The sequence below is a fragment of the Epinephelus lanceolatus genome, chromosome 5 (assembly GCF_041903045.1).
Source record: "Epinephelus lanceolatus isolate andai-2023 chromosome 5, ASM4190304v1, whole genome shotgun sequence".
Taxonomy (NCBI): Eukaryota; Metazoa; Chordata; class Actinopteri; order Perciformes; family Serranidae; genus Epinephelus; species Epinephelus lanceolatus.
Window position 1 is genome coordinate 15,436,317 of NC_135738.1, and position 24,494 is coordinate 15,460,810.

Consider the following 24,494-nt stretch of genomic DNA (forward strand, 5'->3'; position numbering starts at 1 on the left):
AACCAACAACATCAACAACATCCATAGCCAACGTCCCCCTTGGACACACCACTACCCAAATCATCTAGCCATTATATTTTACTTTCAGATCCAAAACAATGACTCCTCTCCTACACTTGCTGCTCTAATTCATATTAAGTCGCAACACGAGACAGAAACACATCCTTAGATGAAATTCACATGCACCTAACCCTGTGCTACCTTACAAAAACAATTATGGTCAGAAATATTTTTACACTTAGTCCAGGCCAGTTTAACTGTAACACCCCTAATTTTAGTTCAATACCTTTCTTTTCTAAATAAATTAAATGAAATTTCAGTACAAATCACTTCCCCCAGTTCCTCCAAAGCACCATTAAGTAACCAGTGAACAGGAAAAGAACATAAGAACATTATTCAGACTGTCAAATTGTGTATTTGGTCAGGACACACTGCAGTGGCAGCGTGGAAAAGAGTATCCAACAGGATTACACGGATTCCACAAAATCAGCAGTTAAGTCACAAATCCAGTGATACAAGCATTTGCATCGAAGTGACTGGGGTTTGAGTGTCTTATACACTCAAGTTTATTAGGTACACCAGCTAAAACTAAGGCAGTCTAATACAAAGTCCTGCAATAAATCCTGGTGTCAGTTACACCTCCAAAACACTAGTCAGCAGCGGAGGTTTCTGTGAAGTGCTGTAAAGCTGAGTTGATTCAAAAAACACACATTAAACATGGCTTAATAGAGACAATTTCAAACACAAGTACACAAATCAGCTTCACTATAACTCGCAGCATTCACAGACAAACACTTGTCTTTATCTGGACACATTTTCCCCACAAATACAACATGCTAACGTTATTAGCACAAGCTTATGGTATTTTACATTGTATAAATTAGCCTAGCAGCTAGCAATCTTTTCCTCTTCTCAAATGAAGCCAGGGACAACAGCAACATTTAACAAAGGTAACGTTACAAAATTCGACTCTATAACAACTCGCAAAGTTCACTGAAAAAACAGCTATCTTATATTAAACACGTTTTCCAAACAAATACGACATGCTAAAGTTATTTGCGCCAGCCTATGGCGTTTTGCATTGTATAAATTAGCCTAGCGACGAGTGAAGATTTCTTCTGCTCATGAAATGTGGATAAATCCCACACAAGACAAAATGCTATTTTTGTGGAGGCTTTATTATCTTCATAATTTATTGTTTCTTATTTGTGAAGTTATGGTAAATAAAAGTCGATTCAACACACGGAGGAAACTCATATCAGTCGCATGAATTTGCAATAACACATCCATTAAACAGGAAATACTTTAAGATAGGAAGGACAATGGGATGTGTCACACGCTTTTAATTCCCTCACACGAAAGGTGACAAATAGGTTCCCCCTGAAGGGTTATTTATTATTATTATTATTATTATTATTATTATTATTTTAATTAAATTAAATTAAATTAAATTTTTAAGGCAGAGTTTGCCTCTTTATTTGGAAATGGGTACGTACAACATACTGATATGGTCAATTAAAAATTCATTCATAACTTTTTGTACAGGCCCAGTTGAATATTGCAATAATAATGTGTGGTTATCACGAAATCCAATGGCACACCTGGATTTGCATCATGGCACACCATTTGAGAACCACTGGGCTAAATAACAGAAACAGCTCTCGCTGTAATGTCACATCCCCTAAAAATACCACACAGTTGAATAAATACTTCTCAAAAAAAAAAAAAAAAAAAAAAAAGAACATTATAACTTCATGAGGGTCGGATTTAATGCAGGACTGTTGTATTAGACTGCATTCATTACAGCTACATGTAGCTAATAAATTGGCAACTGAGTGTGTGCTCAACCTTATAGTAATTTCTTTTTTTACACTGTCTTTATTTGAATTTCAAGAAATATAAACAGTAGATAACTATAGCAACACACAAAAATCCACAAAACAAATAAAATATAAAATAAAAATATAGCAAAAATGAAACTGAGAAAAAAAAAAATTTAAAAAAATAATCATCCCACTGTACGGTTAACACAAAGCAAGGTATACAAGGCTACCATATCTCACAGTAATTCCTAAGTGCATAATAAAGTTTTTCGGATTGCACACAGCCCAGACTGTTTCAGGCAATCAGGGGATTCAAACTGCTGACATTATGGTTACCCCTGTGATAATGAGATCACATGCAATAATTCTGGGAAGTGCTCAGGCAATAAAATCACCAGATTTATAGGAGATTTATAGGAATAATCCACTCACGGGACATACAGAAGCCCTGGAGCCAGAGACTCAAACATAAACATCAGTTAAACACCTGCACTGGTGCACACACACAAGCAATTACTGTTCCTGTATTGCACACACACACACACACACACACACAGGTCTCATGGGTAAGGCAGTGCATCGACAGCTCCTGACAGATGAGAAGCACACAGCTGCTGGAGGAGGAGTGGAGGCACCCTGAGATGTGATCACTGTCTCTGTTCACCATGATATTGTTCTCCACCCACAACAAGTCGGACACGACTAAACCAGGTGAGTACAATCTAAAATATCATGATTTTAACATGTTTTAGGTCCAAACACTTACAATAATCTACATCTGATTTATCAAACTTTCAAATAACTTATGATATGATAATAATCTAATAACTTTTTTTGACATTCATCTAATTTCCTGACAGAAATGTTGTTAAAATAAGTTGATTATTTTCTACATTACATAGTTTCCCTGCTTTTTTTTAATTATTACTTGCAGCATGGCAGTATTATAAAAGAATCCTGTGTATTTTAATACTTAAATCACAGAAATGAACCTTCATCATCACAAAGTAGGACATAATACTTTAGACTTTGCCTTTTCTCCCTTTCAGTAGGTACAGACAGGTAGACAGGATCTAGGTTGAAATGTGCCAACAGTTAATTGTTAGGATCCGCTCACCTGAACAAAATGAATATATTATCTGTGATTAAGTGCAAACAGAGGCCGACATATTGAAGGCAATAGATCAACAGTCCCCAGGTTTCATTGTTCGCAGCAGACAGTCAAGTATTCGCTTCCTGGACACGCCGGTGATGCTCAGAGACTATGGAGACAGCAACTGTAAATATAAAAGGGCCCTGGGAGAGAGTGGGTGCACACATCTTTCCTAAAGTACTCTCTGAGAGCAGGGCTTACCGGCAGAGTCAATAAAACAGACTACGACCTACATTATTCTGGGTTATTACAGTTTGAAAAGTACAACCAACTACAAATATGGACATCATATAATACAAAAATATCCACTGTGTTACAGAGCGTAATTCCACAAAGTAGATGGTATAAAAGCATCATGATTTATAGACCTTGCTTTTACAGAATTTAGCACAGTGGCCTTTATGCAGTAAAAGACCTGGGTCATAAAACAATAATTTGTTAATGCATGTTTTTATGTGTTGCTTACTTAGGATAAGGATAATGCATGTAGTGCAGAAAGGTGAGTCAATTAGGTGTGATATTCTGGGACTGACAAGTGACCTGGCAGATCTTAATTGTCCCTATTTGACAGCTTAAGCAAAATCAAACAAATAACAGAAACACTTAGCAATAACTCCAAACTGGCAGTTTAGCTTGAGTTGATTTCTGGAGTATTAAAGGGGCACTCCACCTATTTTTACCTGTCAAGGTCAATTTACTTGTCACAGCATGCACTATGCAGTCTATGAAAACAGCTGTAAGTTGTTTTCCGTGGCTCTGCGGGAGCTTTGACAAGAAAATTACTGAAAAGACAATTTAACAGAAAGCTTGTGTTACAAATATGAGGTCTGAGAGATATGCATTCACCCTTCGTTGAGGGTGAATCGAAAGACACTATCGAACTGCATTATGGGAAGTCTAGAAAGCAGCATTTCTGGAGCTTGACCTGTACGAGCAATTGCAATTAAAGATTTTTTTCAGTTCAGTCTTTTGATTTTAACCATTCTTTTACAACCACATCACCAAATAAGGGGCCGTACACATGCCGCGTTTTTTGCGCCCTAAAATTTGTAGTTTTTAATGTCGATGCATGGCAGGCGCGCTCAAACACGCATGCACGTGTTCACAAGCACCTATTTTTCAGGGTGCAAAGGATCCGCCCTGAGATAAACTAAGTTCAACTTTTGGAACGCTTTAGTGCGCACCACGTTATGTGATGCGGACCAACCAATCACAGCCAACAGATATCTTTCCTTTCATCCATAAATATCAGTCTGTGTTAAATACGGAGAAGAAGCTGTTCATTTTAGTGCAGAGCTGCCTGAGCTTTTCATCTGTCCCATGAACAACAGGCCTGCACACAAACAGCACCTGGAAGAAGATCAGCTCTGCACTCAGGATTGCAGGTAGACAGGCTATGATATGGTGCTGGTTAAGGTTGCTTAGCAACCTGGGCGCAACCTGCTGCTGTGCTCTTGAAAGCTGGCACAGAAAAGGCACAAGAGTAGCGCCTAGCACCTGACCTCGCGTTTTCCTGGGGGTAAAAGACGCGGCATGTGCACGACCCCTAATAACCTCAGATTATTGTCAAACACCAACATTTTCTTTCTCAAATCCGATGCCAATGTTTTATAAAATTCTCATCATGACCAAGCTCCCAGGAACAGCGCAAGCATTGAAGCCAATTTTACACAGTGGGCAAATGTGAATTTACTACATCCAGGTCTTTCACGTGATGAGTTTTTGAGCATCACAACCTCCCCAAAATGACTGGTTTCAATATTGGGATTCGATCCATTCAGTCCAAAAACATTTTGAAAGTCAAGGGGATCTGCACAAAGCAATAATTTTCATCCCCATTTGAGTTAGTGAAATGCTAAACCAAAAGTTACCTGCTCAGCCGATAGAAGTTAGTCGCTCAGCAGCCCTAAGTCTCTGATGGGCTTGTTCTATGGGTCCCAAGATGCAAAAGATCTAGGTACTTCCATATTGTGTAAATCAAGCTTTTTTGGGTTTCAACACTGAGCAACTTTCATAGGAACGAGCAGGGCACTGCCTCTAACACTGTATCATCCACGAATGTGACATGCAGAATCAAATATGGAGCTACCTCCTGAGGCTACATGACTGTTCTTTTTACAATCTTTCTCACAAACCTTCAAACTACAGCTTGGCAATACACTGATATTTATTGATATCGTGATATAAGACTAGAGACTATCGTCTCAGGTTTTGAATATCATAATATTCTAAGTAGGACTGGGCAATATGTGGAAAATCAAATATCACAGTACTTTAAACCAAACACCCCGATATCAATATTGTGATGATATTGTAGGGTTGACTATTGGTGCTTTCACAAAATAGTTTCACAGTTAGATTTTGATAAATAATCATTGGTCATTGGTCATGTGGATATCGAGACATTTGGTCAAAAGTATGGTGAAATTTGATTTTCTCCATTTCGCCCTCGGAGTGCATCACTAAAATGCTGGACCAAACTTTTTTTTTTTTTTTATAAAGATATATTGATAGAATAATACAGTAACCAAACTGACCCTTCCTCCTGTCCTTAAATTCCAGAGGTGCTGTTTGAGTTCTCCAACCAGTCGACATCATTCTGCCACCACTTTAAGAACAGCCAGTGGTATTGCTACATCCTGCTGGTTATCTTCACTTTCGCCCTTCCTGTGGGGATCCTGGGAAACATAGCAGCTATAATCAACTACTCCTTCAAGAAAGCTTCGAGCACCAGCCATCTCTTCCTGTTCAACTTGGCCCTGTGCGACTCGGCCTGGATCCTCACCCTCCCCTTCACCCTCTACTTCACCTTCCAGAGGCCGCACCTCAGTGACATTCAGATCTTCTGCCAGTTCAAGAGGATCTCCTTCAACATCAACATATACGGCAGCATCCTCTTCCTCACTCTCATCAGTTTCGATCGCTACGTCGGGACGGTACACCCAATCAGCTCTCTCCGCTGGTGGGATGTGGGTAAAGCCAAGCTGTGCTCGGTCTGCGCATGGATCGCGCTGGTCCTGACTTCCATTCCGGACTTATTTGTGACTTTTGCTATTCAGCGACCAGAAAACGTCACTGTGTGCATGGACCACATCATGGGCCCTTTTATTTACGTCAAGACAATCACAATTATCCGAACAGTAATAGGCTTCCTGCTACCATTCGCCGTCCTGCTGGTGTTTTACATAATGACGGTTCGTGTTTTGAGGCGTCTCCCGAGGGGTAGAAGGCAAAGAGGAGCCCAGCGGACAGGAGGGAAGCCTCTGCGTCTCATCACTGCCGCCATACTGGTCTTTGTGGTTTCCTTTGTGCCGTACCACGTCATGATCATCACCCTGGTGTTCATGAGGATCCATAAGCAGATCACAATATCGAACACCGGCGTCCTCTATGCTTCCTATGAGTTCTTTGAGGCCATGTGCAGCGTTAGCAGCTGCCTGGACCCAGTGCTGTATATTGTGGCCAGTGAGCAGTTCCAGAGGAAGCTGCTGGCTTTGAAAAGACACCGATACAAGAGGCTGTGCTGCAGAGCCAACAGGAGGGTTGGAGTCATTGGGTGACTGAGTGGATCCAATGCATGACTTCTTTGGCTAGTTATCCTGCATATATGTATCATGTGGCAGGTGTTAATGGTACAACTATCATGGCCTAAAGTAGGCTGGTAATCTGCACCATTATAGAACTGGAATGGAAAATTAAATTACCGTGGAAGATAAATTGCTGTCAGTGTAAAATCAAAGTTGAACCACATTAAGGCATGTTTTGCATTACAAAAACATTTTATTAAAATTTCAAACTTTTTACTTTGATGTCATAAAACTTTTTGTTGCCATGCAGCAAAATGAATCAGGAGGGTCTCTTTCACATTTGTGCTTTACAGCCATACTGCATAAAATCAGTTCATATGGTAGTCTGATTGATAGATATTGTCAAAAGACATACAATGACTATTTTCATCATCAGTTATTCTGTTGATTATCTTCTTGACTAATGGTTTTGTCAATATAATGTCAGGAAACTCTAACAAATGCCCCTCATACTACATGCTTGTTTTATCTGACCAAAACCAAAAAGACTGAATCTACAAACATATAAAACGGAAGAAAGCATCAAATCCAAATCCTCCCATTTGAGAAGCTGGCATCATTGAATGTTTGCCATTCTGGCTCGATTAGAGAGTAAAATGATTGGCAGATTGTCAAAATATTTGCAGAGCCATTTTCTGTTGATGGATTATTAGCAGCCCAGTAGCCAGAAGAAAATGTTGCCATTGTACATTTCTGCAAACCACAAATATGTCACATTTGTACATTTCATATGTATCGTATTGCTTCTAAAGTGACAGTACAGCAGCTGACTTTGTCATCGGGATGGCGTGACATCTAGACAAGATGCCTGCCAAGCTGCAGATCAGATCAAACAACAAAATTGGCTGTGTATTAGCGAGTCATCACTGATTCCTGCACCATTTTAGCTTCCAGACGTGGTTGTTTTTTAGCAATCTGACACTGTTTTTCCACCGGGGACAGTGCCATGAAAACCGGTTTTATTTACCAAGACATCATTGCCTTTCCCAGCGGGATAGTGCCACGAAAAGCAGGTATCTGAAGCAAAAAACATGATATTTTCCCAACCGTAACCAAGTGATTTTTGTGCCTAAATCAGTGTTTCCCATAGAATTATAATCTATGTGTGCCGGTAACTGACGACAGGCGTTGGGTTGTTGCTAATTTTCCTTTTCACTTTTCTTGCCTGTGTGCCCTTATGTATGGGTCTGTGTGCCTTTTAAGTTTTTACAGGTCCGTGAACGCAGTGCAGAAGGAACTCTTCGTGAGTTTATTTTTTTTCCTCAGCAGCAGTTTGTAAAGTTTTGAGTCACGGGGTGGATAATTGATCAGTCAATCCAATCAGAGCTGATCAGATCAGATCGATGGATGAGAGGAGCAGCTGCTGCAGAGGCAAACTTTTAGACCCAGAACGCAATGAACGGTTTCGTTTCACTTTCACTGTGCCTGGCGTTCTGCTGCTGCGTCTATCTGATCTATCTGGTCTATCTGGTCTGTTAACAATCCAGTCACCAGAAAAAAACATTTTTTCTGGTAGATAGACCAGAGAGATCATTCAGATCTATGCACAAGTATAATTTGTGTTCTAAATATTGTTGTTAAATATAGTGATATGCTTAATCACATCCAAACAGGTAACAAAGCAAAAGCCTTAATAAAAAGGTGCAGAAACTTAACAAATGCACCCATCTGTATGTGCAGTTTAGATCTGACTTCAGATTCCCTCTGCACCTGTATCATAAACAGGAAAGTACGGGTGAATGAATACATCGTCCAGTTATTTATTTGCAGTTGTGGTGGGATGAACTGTTATAATCCTGTCAAAACACATCGGCAAAAACACCCACCACCGCCTCCTGTTCAAATATTTTGACTCTAGTGCATGGAACTGGAAACGACATGTGGAAAATGTGATCAGAATTAACAATGAAAGAAGTCAACACCAGGCTTTGAAGAACCAAAACATGGCTCGTGTTTGGTCACACTGTAGGCAATATCCATCATTTCCATGTTGATTCTTGAACTATTGACAGTACAGTCTTTCAATCTCAATCACTGCTCTATGTATTCAAGTGGAGGGCTGCTCCACTCTAAATGAGCATGTGCTTTCATCTATTTTAGGTTGCAGTACGCAGCTCGACTGTATCCTGTTTTGATTTGAAGCATCAGAACAACACTCCTGCCCTCCTTAGGGACCCTAATGAACATTCTCCCTCAAACACAAACCCAGAGAGCCTTTGCAATAGCACTGCCTAGATCTTAGCATGTACACACTAGCACCCCCATTCATCACACATTTGCTGGGCTGCAGCATCACAGGGTGGTTTGGGAATAGCCATGACTACGGCCACTGGCGTCCCCAGAGCTGAACTCCTCTGTAACTAAAGTGTCTGGATAATAAATCAGAGCTAGGAAGCGACAACAGAACTCCCTCCGCAGGGAGACTGCACCAAGTAGAGACGAGACATAGTGAGCCGGCTACTGGGCCACTGTACCACTGTGCCACTGCACCTGTTCCTGGAAGAGGCCTGTTAGATCAGTTCATTTTGTTATTTATGGCTTGGCTCCAGACGAAAGGAGTCATACATTTCAGGTAAATAAGCAATTTCCTTTTGGCCGGTGTCCTTTGTTTGGTAGCTCTCGTCATTATTGCCTCGTGTCTTTGTCTCCCTGTTCGCTGTGTACACACCTTTGTGTTTTACCCTTTACTGCAAGCACATGGAAATGAGCTTCATGGCACAAGTGAGGCACATTAATAATGTCTTATTGACCATGACAAATTATCTGTAGGATTATAAAATGGTACATATGTTTTTAGGGTCGTATACGTCAGTGGTTTTCATTTTGTACTCATTTTTGTTGAACTACACAAGATAAGAACCAAACTGTCCTTTAACATATGTTGAGATGTTGGCCACTTGGGGGCACCACCACACTGACACAATATAATCCTTTAAAGTCGATATGTGTTAGCAAACATGAGCCTTTTTACTCATCTGGCAAGACAAGGAGCAACAGTAACATTTATTTGGAGTCTTGTTTCTGGATATCTCATGAATTTAAGTCCAATATTCACTCTTATTTAAGCTCACTTTTGGTGTCCACCAAATCCTGGAGAAATAATGTGATTTTGTACGTGCTAAATGCTCCACTGTGCACACACGCTAGTTGCTAACTTTACCCCTTTTCCATCCAAATTAGCACTTATATGTGAGTTTTTTGAACATGAGAATACCTGCCAGTTAAAAGGAGCCCCTTACGTTCTTTAATGGATGTGTCACATTCGACGTCATAAATGAACTGGAAAACAGGGTTAGTAAACAGTAGAAAGCAGCATGGAGCCAAGTGAAAATAGGCCTGTTCAAGATGACCTGCGCCTCGCCTGGAAAGTGGATGACATCACACGGAAGCAGCAGGGAGCGGAGTCAGAAGGTTTGTTCCAAATTACATACTTCGTCTCTTTACTTTTAGTGGGTACTGCAGCTGCCCTTAAAAACTATGTACTGTTGCATGCAGTATGCACACAATCGGAACATACTACATTCTTGCTTTTATTTCTGTTACCATGGCGATAAAACAAATGCCAGAGACAGAGGTCAACTCGAAGAGCTCTGCTGTTGTTACTATGCAATGTATTTAGTTTAACTTTAAAGTTATAACTGCACAGATTGTAGATTCTAACATATATTTGCGGCGGTGAAATTGCATCTGTTCTCTGTCACTGTTATTACAAAATCGTAATCGGTAATAAAAGATTGGAGGAATCAAAACAACAAAAATGGCCACGTTTTTCCATTTATGTTGTTCATTGCTGCCTCCGCTTTCCAATGTACTGCAACCGAGCGTCCTGGGTTTGCCTAACTGAGTGCAGCTAATGAGCAATAAACGGACAGGAGTCGAGACAGCAGGTTCGCCAACGCTTCTCTCTTTATTCTGAGCAACACAGCCACATCTAACGGCAGAACCGCGCCTACTACAGCCCTACGGCATCTCTGGAGGGACAATCTGTTTACAATTCAGAATTTTTTTCTTTCTTAATGCTTTGCAAAGTATCGGATCGGACTCGGTATCGGACTCGGTTTCAAAATAAAGGACTCGTTATCGGATCGGATGCAAAAAAAAAGTGATCAGGAAATCCCTAGTTATTTGTATAGTTATGTACATTCGACTGGTCATCGGTTGCAGCTGTCAATAAGCTGTCAAGCTGTCATCTGTTTGCGGCTCAGTCAATGTGACATATTGTCCGCTGTGCAGAGGACTGTGGGTCAGAATAGCCAGAAAAGAATGCTGGCTTGACAACTGCAAAATCTGAGCAGATGCAGTAGCACACCCTGGTGTTTTTGGCATACTGCATTTGACATGCTATGTACTGGGACTTACTAGTTCTTTTTCTGGCATACTGTGGGTATTGGGATGCACAGAGACACTTTCCAGCAGCCTTCGGTCTGTACAGGAAGTCACAGGAAACACAACTCACATCCTGTTAGATCTGATTCCGATTTATTAAAGTATTATCAGACCCATATATCAGTTTGTTTGCAGTCATCAGTTGTAATTTTGACAGAGTAGCCTATTAAAATGTTTGTGTGTTCAACCTCCATTTCACAGGAATTTTTATGTAAATCAGCATCATATCTGTTTGCTCCTGCATATAAATCAGCTGAGCAGACCTGCCCCCCTCAAACTACACGAATAAATTGAAAACAGCCACAAACAGTCAAACACAGAGAGAAGAAATACAAGACAATAGCTTTCCTTATAGATCAGTCTGATGCAGTCAGGGCTTTGAGGATCCTCACACCCTACTTACCAAGTCATATTGTTGACTCAAAAACCAATCAGCAGATCAGGTGACAGCAGGTGACAAATCTAACCAGGATGCACTATGCAGCAATCGGTGATGATCAATTCTGCGCCAGCCTGGCTTGTCTCGAATGAGCCTAATGTTACAGTGGCAGTGCCAACTAATTTTGTGGTGACGTACCAATGCATCACCGCGTGTTGGAGCCAATCTGAGATGGAGATGATAAATGGTGTCACTATACTGCAGGGTCATTTGTCGTGGGAATGAATGCCGATTGTGTCCTTTCCCATTAAACAAAAAAAGCCATATGTCAGTGAGTGTTCATGTTTTTTTGTCCAGTTTGGAAAGGGTTATAGTGTCTGCTGTTTGGGGCTGATCAGGTAGCACACAAGAGATTTTACACTGGAAATAGCTGCATGTTGTTGCTGGAAACAAGGCTGATAAGAGCAGTGAGACCGATCTGAAACACACACCCTAAAAAAACAAAAAACAATGAGCTAAAAGAAGCTTGAACACTCTGCGTAAGTGAGGGGAGCTGCACGTGATAATTCTTTGAGGTTATGTCACTACAAGCACACACATTTTTTACATTGTTAATATAAAAATATTGTTTAGACCAACTGATATTCTTAACTTAATTCTCACCATTCCAGTTTTGGCACAAACAGCATTAGACATCAAACACAAATATAGCCTAGTAGCAGAGTCGACTGTAAAGTGGATTCCCAGACAACAATAAAACCACACACTGTTCTGAAAAGCATCAAAGACACCAAGAGATAGCAGCATCGCACAGCGGAAGACAGAAGTATAAATTCAGACTGCAGGGGCACAGCAGTGCACAGACAGACACCAGAGCAATCATACATTATTTACAGAGGACAGGGGCAGCCTCTGAGGCCAACTAATAGAGACTAGTCTGAACTGAAGGAGGAGTGTAAAACATCAACCTCTACAGGGCGCCATCGGGTTGCTGAAGGCAGGTAATTATGCAGATAACTGCAGATCAGCCGTATAGATCAGCCCAGGTCACTTTGCCATTTGTGGATTCCTTGGCGATATCACCGTGCAGATGCCAGAACAGTGTCAAAAGTATGCAGAGAAATATATGCAGCATCAAATTCACTGCAAAAACAATTAGCATATTAATCACCAAGTCGATCCACAGAAAGTTAATCTGCAGATATTGATAACTGAGTAATCATTTAAGACATTTATAAAAGATGAAAGCTAAACATTCTGTGGTTGCAGCTTATTAAATGAGAGGATTTGTGAGGATGTGATTTTTGTCTCTTAATAATGTTGTAAATTAATAAATAATAAATAATAACTTTTGGATGTTCGTTAGATTAACCAACAATTTGAAGATATCACAAGGGGCTTCTGGAGACACTGTGATGGGCATTTATCATATTTTTCGGATGTTTCAAAGACTAAACAATTAATCAGATAAATTGCTAATTCAAATATTTGGCAGTTGTAACCTTTCTTCTATCAAAAACTGCAAAGTTACAGTATATTTTATAGCAAGAAATATGTGTAAGTTTTGCAGATAGACAAAAAATGATTAAAATTCATCATTAAGATTCAAATGTTTGCTTTATAACCCTCGTTATAATGTATTACTGAAGTCTGAAAAACATTTTATTGATTTAATGATGATTTATGAATCATTTGACTTATTTTTAAGCAGTAGATTAAATCTTCAAAACATTTATTAGTGATATAATGACATTTGCTTTTGCCTCCTTTATATAAGAAGTCTTTTATTCCCTATGCCATACAGGCAATAAGCACAGACTGACTGTATCAGGGAACAGTGCTATTTTTATAAGATGTGCTCTCTTACTATTTATATACCTTATTGCTCCTACCTGCCTATCTGCACTATTGTATCATGTATATTGTTTCACTGTATGTTTTTAATGGTGTATTGTGTTATGTGTCTGTAGCTTTGATTTCTGAGAGATGAGGCAGAGGCAACTAAACTTGCTTGAGTTTCTTGAAGACTTATCCATTTCACCTCTCATCCAAGAGGCTTCTGAACTGAAGAAGCTTCTTGGATGAGAGGTGAAACGTCTTTAAGAAACTAAAGCAAGTCCAGTTTCCTACGATGTAGCACTTAAGATTACCATGACCTGGCCTGGATGACTGAGAATCTTCACCAACACACTGCCATCTTCAACCCCCCATCCCAACTCCCCCTCCCACCACACAGAGACATAAAATGACCACAGAGACATAAAACAACCACACAGACACAAAACGACCACAAAGAGACATAAAATGTCAACAAAGAGACACAAAAAGACCATACAGAGACACAAAAAGACCACGAAGACACACAAAATGACCACACGGAGACACAAAAAGACCACAAAGACACACAAAATGACCACACAGAGACATAAAACGACCACAGAGACATAAAATGACCACAGAGAGACACAAAATGACCACAGACATTAAATGACCAGAGAGAGACACAAAATGACCACAGATATTAAATGACCACACAGACATGGAATGACTACAAAGAAACATAAGACAACCACAAAGAGACACAAAATGACCACACAGACACAAAATGACCACAAAGAGACACAAAAAGACCACAAAGAGACTCAAAGTGACCACAGAGACACAAAATGACCACAAAGAGACACAAAAAGACCACAAAGACACACAAAATGACCACATAGACACAAAATGACCACAAAGAGACACAAAAAGACCACAAAGACACACAAAATAACCACACAGAGACATAAAACGACCATACAGAGACATGAAATGACCACAAAGACACACAAAATGACCACACAGAGACATAAAACAACCATACAGAGACACAAAATCATCACACAGAGACACAAAATCATCACACAGAGATGTAAAACGACGACACAAAGACAGAAAATCGACAAAGACACAAAATGACCACAAAGAGACACAAAAAGACCACAAAGAGACACAAAATGACCACAGAGAGACATAAAAACGACCACCAAGAGACACAAAAAAGCATACAATAAGTGATTATTCTTCTTGATCGAAATGTCAGAGAGAAGCTTAAAAATGTACCCCACAGTTTACTTTGTCGAACACTCCTAACCAAGAACATATTGAGTTTGCAATCACATAAAGCAGAATAGAGAAGTTGTAACCGTTTGCCATCTTTGTTTACTAGATTGCTTCAGCAATTAAACCATTACCATAATTGCTGTTGAATAATTTCCCTGATGATAAATTGAAAGACTAATTGTTTCGACACTGGTATGAATAAACGCAGAGACATGAATTCACTCTCAACAGCAACACGCACACGGACAATAAAATACCTCGCAGCGACGCACACACACAAAGCACGCAGAGAGCCCCTACCCTGCCACCCATACACACACACACACACACACACACACACACACAAACACTCACTCCACTCTGACCCGCAGCCACACAGTGCCGTACATAAGCCATCTCAGCCTTTGCGTGGCACAGTAATAACATATGACAGAACCCAGATGGCATCCTGCAGGCTACACTCATCAAGATCAGGGAAATGGGACGAGAGGCACTCCAACAACAGAGCAACCAATGACATGTCTCACATTCTGTAACACACATACACACACGTACTACCACATTACACACACAGAGCTCAGCTGAGGATCCGATACTGCCAACAGCTCTGTGATTAACCGAAACAGGTTTTCACATTACTGTCACCTTTTCTTGTGCTGTTCACAGTATTCTGGAGCCTGGAACGTCTCCTGTAAGCAGAGATGAGCGGTCAGCGTTTGATTGAATGTAAGTGCCGGTAATAAGATGCAAAGGAGGGTTTAATCCAGTTAGGATGCTGCTCCACATGACTCAGAATTACCCTTCAATTTACCGTTTAGAAGTCGCAGAGGCTTGGAGAGAGAGACGTGAATATATTATGCTAATACTGAGACTGAGGCAGCATGAGAAAGAAGTTAAAAGCAGTTTCACTTTTCCAACTACGGAGATGGGCAGTGAGATAGTCATGTGCTGCGAAGGTAGCCCCGATACAAAGCTTCAGTGCTGCGGTGCTGCATCACTGCGTAAATAAAAGCTAGTTATGTATGAGGCAATTTGCAACTTGGACAACCTGATTGATTAGCCTTTTTTTAATCATAAGAAAACAAAGACAGAAGATACAAGCAAAGAGAAAGAGACTACTGGTGACAACCAAACAGAAATACCGGAGTAAAGTCCAAATAATGTCACCGAAATAGGACTAATAACACAAACATGTCACCTCCACAATCCAATATTCTTTTGTTATTAAAAGAACAGATTGACATTTTGGGAAAGGCACTTATTTGCTTTCTTGCCGAGAGTCAGATGAAAAGATCGATACCACTCTTTGCCAATGCACCTGCCCCTCTAAAGTTCAACATGTTACATCTTGCTTCTTGAATCTGTACAAAAACTGCGATGCACTTCCTGGATGACTTGTCTTTTTCTAGACTCTGATGTTTGTGTGGATGAAATGAACAATAAATAACATGAAATATTGATAGCTAGCAGTGTTATCTACTTTCTTACCCCCCAACAGAGCCAACCCAGTTGTTTCCTCATACTTCCAGTCTTTATATACTGGTATCGACCTTCTCGACTAACTCTCGGCAAGAATGTGGTACCAGTGTATAACTGTAATAGGTTTATATTTCACCAAATCCATCTTTTGTATTTGTCCATATTCTGTTGTTGCTTTTTTAATATGTTCATGTTGGTCAATTTGATTTTTGTTCTGTGACCTCAGGCATTTTGGTGGCCTCATTTCCTGTAGATTTGCGCTATCCTCCTCACTCGTTTTCCAGACCCTGCGAGGAGAGGTGTGTTTGTGGAAAGCTGGTCATTAGAAGTTCCTGTACTGATTTTAATGTGTTGCACAGAGAATATATCCCCCTGGTTAGCGAGGCAGACATTGTCCTAGTCTTCTTTCTCATCATCCACAAACACAATGCAGAACTTGTAGCGAACTGAAGTGTCAGGCCAGACTGGTTACAAATGCACTAAGTATATTTGCCAAAATGTCAAATTATTCCTTTAACTTTGTAGATTGGATAGCGGTTTGAATGTCTTCATTGACTACATCTGCGTGCACCCTGACATTCCACTATTAGGGCCGTTTCATAGTCGACGCATGGAACGTGAGCAAGCAACGCGAGCAACGCACTTCCTCTCATAGTCAACACATTGAATGCAAGCGACGCGGGCGACACTTGAAATGCAATACATGGCTCGCACAATAGGGGGTAGCAGAGTCACTGATACATTCTGGCTAGCTAGTACTGCTATAGCTAGCTAGTACCACTATTTTATTAGAGTGCAGGGAACTAGAACTGTCATATAAATGGGGGTGTGCCCATACTAGTTTGCAAAGTTTTTCCTCCTTGCCCGCCATATTTCATACCTGCTTCTTCTGTGAATAACAAAAAGTGGTTAATTTCAAGTATGTTGCTTGCGTTATCACCCCTGCTGGCAACGCATGGTATTACATGTGCCGTGTATCACAAAAATGGACAACACATTTTGAGACACAAGCACGCATCATGGCCGCCAATGCGTCTGAATGAAACAGCCCTTAGTCTGAATTAGGGGCGTCATTTCAGCAAAAGCTAAGGTATGGATATAAAACTTCACTTTGGTCTTTGACCTGTCAGAAGTACATACTATGCTACTGAAAACTGTTTCAAAGGACATGAAGCTGTTTCTCACATTCATAACAGGCTACCTCATGTCTGCATGCAATGCACGACTTGGTGAGAGCAGTGAAAACATCAGACCTACAGTACAGGCCAAAAGTTTGGACACACCTTCTCATTCAATGCGTTTTCTTTATTTTCATGACTATTTACATTGTAGATTCTCACTGAAGGCATCAAAACTATGAATGAACACATGTGGAGTTATGTACTTAACAAAAAAAGGTGAAATAACTGAAAACATGTTTTATATTCTAGTTTCTTCAAAATAGCCACCCTTTGCTCTGATTACTGCTTTGCACACTCTTGGCATTCTCTCCATGAGCTTCAAGAGGTAGTCACCTGAAATGGTTTCCCAACAGTCTTGAAGGAGTTCCCAGAGGTGTTTAGCACTTGTTGGCCCCTTTGCCTTCACTCTGCGGTCCAGCTCACCCCAAACCATCTCGATTGGGTTCAGGTCCGGTGACTGTGGAGGCCAGGTCATCTGCCGCAGCACTCCATCACTCTCCTTCTTGGTCAAATAGCCCTTACACAGCCTGGAGGTGTGTTTGGGGTCATTGTCCTGTTGAAAAATAAATGATCGTCCAACTAAACGCAAACCGGATGGGATGGCATGTCGCTGCAGGATGCTGTGGTAGCCATGCTGGTTCAGTGTGCCTTCAATTTTGAATAAATCCCCAACAGTGTCACCAGCAAAACACCCCCACACCATCACACCTCCTCCTCCATGCTTCACAGTGGGAACCAGGCATGTGGAATCCATCCGTTCACCTTTTCTGCGTCTCACAAAGACACGGCGGTTGGAACCAAAGATCTCAAATTTGGACTCATCAGACCAAAGCACAGATTTCCACTGGTCTAATGTCCATTCCTTGTGTTTCTTGGCCCAAACAAATCTCTTCTGCTTGTTGCCTCTCCTTAGCAGTGGTTTCCTAGCAGCTATTTGACCATGAAGGCCTGATTGGCGCAGTCTCCTCTTAACAGTTGTTCTAGAGATGGGTCTGCTGCTAGAACTCTGTGTGGCATTCATCTGGTCTCTGATCTGAGCTGCTGTTAACTTGCGATTTCTGAGGCTGGTGACTCGGATGAACTTATCCTCAGAAGCAGAGGTGACTCTTGGTCTTCCTTTCCTGGGTCGGTCCTCATGTGTGCCAGTTTGGTTCTAGCGCTTGATGGTTTTTGCGACTCCACTTGGGGACACATTTAAAGTTTTTGCAATTTTCCGGACTGACTGACCTTCATTTCTTAAAGTAATGATGGCCACTCGTTTTTCTTTAGTTAGCTGATTGGTTCTTGCCATAATATGAATTTTAACAGTTGTCCAATAGGGCTGTCGGCTGTGTATTAACCTGACTTCTGCACAACACAACTGATGGTCCCAACCCCATTGATAAAGCAAGAAATTCCACTAATTAACCCTGATAAGGCACACCTGTGAAGTGGAAACCATTTCAGGTGACTACCTCTTGAAGCTCATCAAGAGAATGCCAAGAGTGTGCAAAGCAGTAATCAGAGCAAAGGGTGGCTATTTTGAAGAAACTAGAATATAAAACATGTTTTCAGTTATTTCACTTTTTTTTGGTTAAGTACATAACTCCACATGTGTCCATTCATAGTTTTGATGCCTTCAGTGAGAATCTACAATGTAAATAGTCATGAAAATAAAGAAAACGCATTGAATGAGAAGGTGTGTCCAAACTTTTGGCCTGTACTGTATTTCAGCGCATATTTCAGCACCACGGACAGCGAGCGGACGTTTAATCATGTGTTTAACTTCACAGAAAATAAAGAAAATAAATTAATTACAAGCTCATTTCTAGAAGATAACCAAGAGGTCCGGTGTATGAAACACAGTAAAACAAAGGCCAATTTGGTACAATACTGAATAGGTGAATTTATTGAGTGTCTCCAGAGACCGAAAATACAAGCTTAACATGCCGACATGAAGAAAAAAACCCCACATACAATCAGACAGGCTTCAAGACATCATTTAGACAGGCTGTCTACAGCAGCAGGGCAAAATGCTTTTACAACACACAGATAACTCACATAACTCATAACTCGCGGAGGAGCGAAGTGGCGAACAATTTGATTCAATAACACTCGGTATTCACTAACACTCATATTCACTGATGAGCATATTATCGACCTATTTACAATGAAAACAACCAGCCAGTGCGCCTCGGACTATCTAACATATCACATCTGATCACTTGCAACAAATATGAAGGACACTTACAAGTAAGATGACTACAGAACCTCTCTCTTTTTTTTTCTCCCGATTCCAAGGTATGGCAGCTGCCATACCTCGCCATACCTAAATGACGCCTATGGTCTGAATATGAAAATATTCTGAATTTCATACTGGTCATGTAAACAGCAAACTCTATTTAGATATTCTGAATTAATGTAAAACTTCAATTAAAAGCCTAGTCCCAATTAAACACCCAGCCCCTTTTACAAGCCTGGTGTAGCTACATATTTTGACAAATAAACGCCTGTCTCAATCAAACTCCTGGTCTGTTTGTCAAGCAAGTAATATAGTTAGCTGTTAAGTTCTTGCATACAAATATAAATGTTTCAACTTTTGCCAGTGTGGAGATGCTATATACTGTGAGCTCGGTTAGATTCTCTATGATTCAATTGTTCAGTTCATTTTACTAAAACCACAAGCACCGAAGACTAATGCACTCAGAAATACAGGCACGGTAAACAGGAGACACGACAAAAAAAGGTGGTGACTCACTTCTTCTGATGCAGTCATAAAGTCAAATTATGTGTGTCAGTTATTCATATTCATTTAGTCCGTGAGGGTGCTGAGATCAAAAGAATCTCCAGCTGTTTCACTTTTCCATATTTTGCGGTGATAAACGACATCTGAAGACACTATACTTAGAGAATGCACAGCTGAATGTAAACGTGAATATTACTGGAATAATCATTTTTATTAGCCACATAAACAGCTTAGTAGGAATATTGTCTTTATTGGAATAAGGGCAAAAACTGGGATATTTTGTGCCTATAAACACTGTCAGTGGATTTCATACCGTCCATCTCCACATCATTTTGACCTGTAGCGCTCTTATTTTGTTGTTCTCATGGATGTTGTCAGTTAAGGTTTAAGTATCCTTCGCTGTCACTTCCCCTCGTCTGTGGAACAGACTGACATCTGCCAACTTGTATCAATAACTTTTTCTAAATCTGTCTCAAAAATCCATCCTATATTTCAGTCTTTGCGTGATGAGTGATCTTTATGTGTTTGCATGTGAGTGTGAGAGTGCTTGTGTTTTTACTAGTCAATTATTGACTTGTCTTACGGCCTCACTTTTAGACTTGGTCAAATGAACCCTAAGTGTACTGCACTGCACATCCACTTAAAGCGACATTTTCTTAGTTATCCTCTGTAAGAGAAAAAAAAAATGCAACCTACAGTAAAGTCTTTGACCATGAGCCCAAAGGAGCCGGTTTTCAAATTTAAAAAGGTGTCTTAATGTAACTCATGGCTGAATGCAAACACACCACACTCAAATGGAAATAGACATCTTACAGACCCTGTGACCTAAGATTTTAATATAAATGCATAATGACAGCAAGTCTCCCTCTGAATGACCAGAAGTCATTGGCTACCGCCCACTCCATTAGAGAGCACACATAGCCTTGAGAGGCCGAATGGAACAGCATAGGTTGTTCCTTGAACCTCAAATGCAGTCTTAAATCACATAATCTGTCACAAGCTATTCATCACCGGGAGTTTATTCTGTTTTTCACCAGCAGAGAACAATACTGTGCACCTCTGCCTCCTCTGAATAGCACCATGACTGAAATACCGAATGTAAGGATTGCAAAGCAACGGTTATGCGACAACTGGATTAACATTTGTGTGGATTTCTGAGGGGGTAAATCATATATTGTGCCAAACACGGGGGAAAACACTAAATCGCTAGCAGGAGGAGGTGGTGTAATTGACTGCAAAATCTTTTCTAGGCCATCATAAATGATAAATGATCCAGGCGATGTGTCAGCTTTCAAAAACAATGTCTGTTTCCAGAGTTGGTACAAATTGATTTGAAGTTAAGCATAGCTGCAAACAGAATGAGCGTGAAAATGACTCCGGTTACAAGAGGTATTATATTTGTAAAATGGCACCAGAAAAACACAGTCGCAGATTCTGATTCCAGAGTGCCTTTTCCAGGTACTCAACCCTTTGTATGGGCTGTGTTTTCTACCAGAAGTGTTCCCACTGCCTGCCTACAGAAGAGATCTGCAGGGCTTTAGTGGAGACATCATGATGTGCAGTAGGTGGGTCATGTGGGCCCCTGTGACAGATCTATAATAGATGATAGATTTTACAGTGGGCCTGGTGCTATAGCACAGCTCTCCTGCCTTACCTGTGATTACATAACTGAAATGTTGTGCAGGACACATCTCGCCTCTCCAACTCTCAACAATCTCTTTCCCTCTCTGCCACAAATTCACTTCATCTGTCCTCAGTACACACACACACACGTTCACACACGCACACACAAAACATCACCACTCTCTCGCACTTACAAACACACACACCCACACGCAGAAACACAAACCATCTGTTGGGAGGCTTGTTGAGGCACATTAGCTGTACCTGGCTGCAGGATGAGCTGCACTACACTGTCCTCTACACCCTCCAGCCAATGCGAGTGTGTCCCGATCCACATACACTGGGCCTCAGTGTAAAATCTCACACAGAGATGCAACTAAAGTTCATGTGTTGAAGCACCTACTTAACTATTATGAGTCATGCAAATCAGAAAATGCTGATGAAGTAATACATCGTGGCTCTTCAGCTTGCACGGTATTGACTGGAAAAAAGTGCTGTCTGTGCTGAGTGTGACATTTAAATGATGCACACAAATTTAAGCTCTCACCAAGCTCTACTAGTCACTTACGCTAGTTGTTGTGGTTTTATTTTCCCAAGTTACTGGTCGTCTAAACAATAATTTCTCTTTCCAGAGATAGTGTGCGAGTTACTTTGGATAATCTACAGACTACACTAAGAAAGTTCCCATCTGAACTGAACTATCTGAACTGCAGCACTTCTGTTTTTGCTCCCATTTTTTGATGAGAATAAATAAAAGATGTAACACTTTTTCTGTGCACAGTGCACACAAAGGCTCACTCTACTTTTGCTCACAAATTTGTTTAAATCTGTGTTAGTGAGCATTTTGCCATCTCATTCCATGATCCATCCACCTGACAGGTGTGGCATATCAAGATGCTGATTTATGACACAACAAAATGCCACTAGGGATGCACAAGATTGGAATTTTACCAATATGCTGATATGTCACAACTCATTTGACCAATAACCGATACAGATAGATATATCTACTTTTTCCCTGCCTAATTTTCTTGATCGAATCTCTTCTGTAGTGGAATTAATATCATATTATGCATGCATACTCTTATCATAATGGCCCACCAGCAGAAGGAGACATGAAATTCAGTGCTTTTTAATGTATGGTAAATTCATTCATTGTGCAAATTAAGAAAAAGCATGTTGGCCAATTCTGATATTTCATTTTAAGGGAAATATCGGCCGATATCTGATGACGTGCTGATATTATCGTGTGTACCTAAAAGCCACAGATGTTGTAAGCTGTGAAGGAGTGTGCCATTGGCATGCTGACTGCAAGAATGTCCACCAGAGCTGTTGCACTTGAACTCAACCTTCATTTCACTAACATAAGATGTCTCCAATGTCATTGATGTGGCTTTTGGCAGTACATCCAACCATCCTCACAACCACACATCATGTGTAACCACAGCAGCTCAGGACCCCAGCTTCTTCTTCTGCAAGATGGGCTGAATCCAGCCACCCAAACAGCTGATGCAACAGTTGGTTTGCAGACAAAATAATTTCTTTTCTTTTTTTTCTTTTAAAGATTATTTCCTGTGCGTTTTTTTGGTTTCATCAGATAGAACAGCTGACGATAGACAGGAAAGGGGGGAGAAATAAAGAAGGGAAAACATGAGTCAAACACCGGCCGCTGCTAAGAGCTCAGCCTACATGGACTGCCAGAAACCGTCCCATGGACACTCATCTCAGTGGCTGGTCTCAGACAATCTTGCAGGTGAAGAGGCCGGATGTAGAGGTCATTAGACCAGTTAGATGTACTGCCAAATTCTTGGAAATGACTTTGGAGACAGCTTACACTAGTGAAATGAACATCAGTTTAACAGCTCTGGTGGACAGTCCTGCAGCCAGCATGCCAATAGCACACTCCCCCAAAACTGGGAGTGGTATCGATCTCATCTAACGCTCAGCAAGACCCGCATTTCCCAACATGCCAAACCAAACCAAAACTATCTCCACGAAGAAATAACACTATTACGTGGGTATTTGTTGGCACCATAGATGAGAGTTTTTCAACCATATTTGACTGGTGACACCATTTTAAACCAAATTTACATGGTTCTACCAATTTAAGTTGTTGACTTGTGAATTTCAATACCACATTCTTTTGCATGGGCCAGCTTCAAATGCTGTATCTAAAAACATTGACATATTGCATTTCAGATCTGTTTCTATTAGGCCTGTATCAAATTAACCTCTCTATCTTAGTCATAAGAATTTACGAGGACCCACAGCATTAAGTTCCGACCCAAAGGAAGAGAAAGCTCCTAAGTAAGGAAACACTACATTCAATGAAACGATTGCAACTTGAGAAGACAGAACAGCTGGTATTATCAGATCCACTATCTGTCCACCGTGTACAGGAAAACCACAGTCCTCAAAGCCATTTTCCATTTCCCCTCTTAGTGAGGATTCTGTATTTGCAGAAAGTATCATGTCATCATGCACTCCTGGCTTTCTATTTATGCTCAGAGAAGATGATCACTCAGAGTACTACCCCCCACCCCTCTCTCCCTCTCTCCCTCTCTCTCTCTCTCTCTGCCCTCCAATTATAGTCATTAATGGTTCATCCCAAGAAGATAAACCAGGGTGGCCAATAATATCCGGGCCTAAGTGAGTTGTGAAGTGACTGGGAAATGAAATGTGTGAGCTGAATAGGAAGCACTGAGAACTGCTGCACAGTTTAAACAAATGACGGGCTGATGAGATTGGAGTCATAGCCTTATGAGAGGGGAGTGAAATGGAAGGAGTCAAGCTGTCAAGAGAGTGAGAAGAGAGAAAAGGTTGAGGTGACAAAGATGGCAAGAGGGTGAAACAGAGGAGGAAATGCATCAAGGAGGTGTGAGAGGTGGAGGAAGTGAGCAACAGGACTGACTTAAAAATGTGTAGCATGTGGAGGTGATGGATGTTTTTTTGCAGAGACTCTCAAAACCTGTCATAACATGTCTTACCAAGAAAAGTAATGAAAAACATTAATTACAGATGGCTGCATTCCATTTAGATGTATCAGAGGCCTGCTA

At 40.7% G+C, this 24,494-nt stretch overlaps 2 protein-coding genes across 4 annotated transcripts in view; one reads left to right on the top strand and one right to left on the bottom strand.

Moving 5' to 3' along the window:
- The window catches only part of tmem117 (transmembrane protein 117), a 68,701-nt gene that overhangs the window by 37,308 nt on the left and 6,899 nt on the right, over positions 1 to 24,494 (bottom strand). The window lies entirely within an intron of this gene.
- Positions 2,285 to 6,536, top strand: LOC144463600 (P2Y purinoceptor 1-like). Its single transcript, XM_078168363.1, has 2 exons — positions 2,285 to 2,534; positions 5,539 to 6,536. The coding sequence occupies exons 1-2, from the start codon at positions 2,489 to 2,491 to the stop codon at positions 6,534 to 6,536; spliced, it is 1,044 nt and encodes a 347-aa protein (XP_078024489.1). The 5' UTR covers positions 2,285 to 2,488.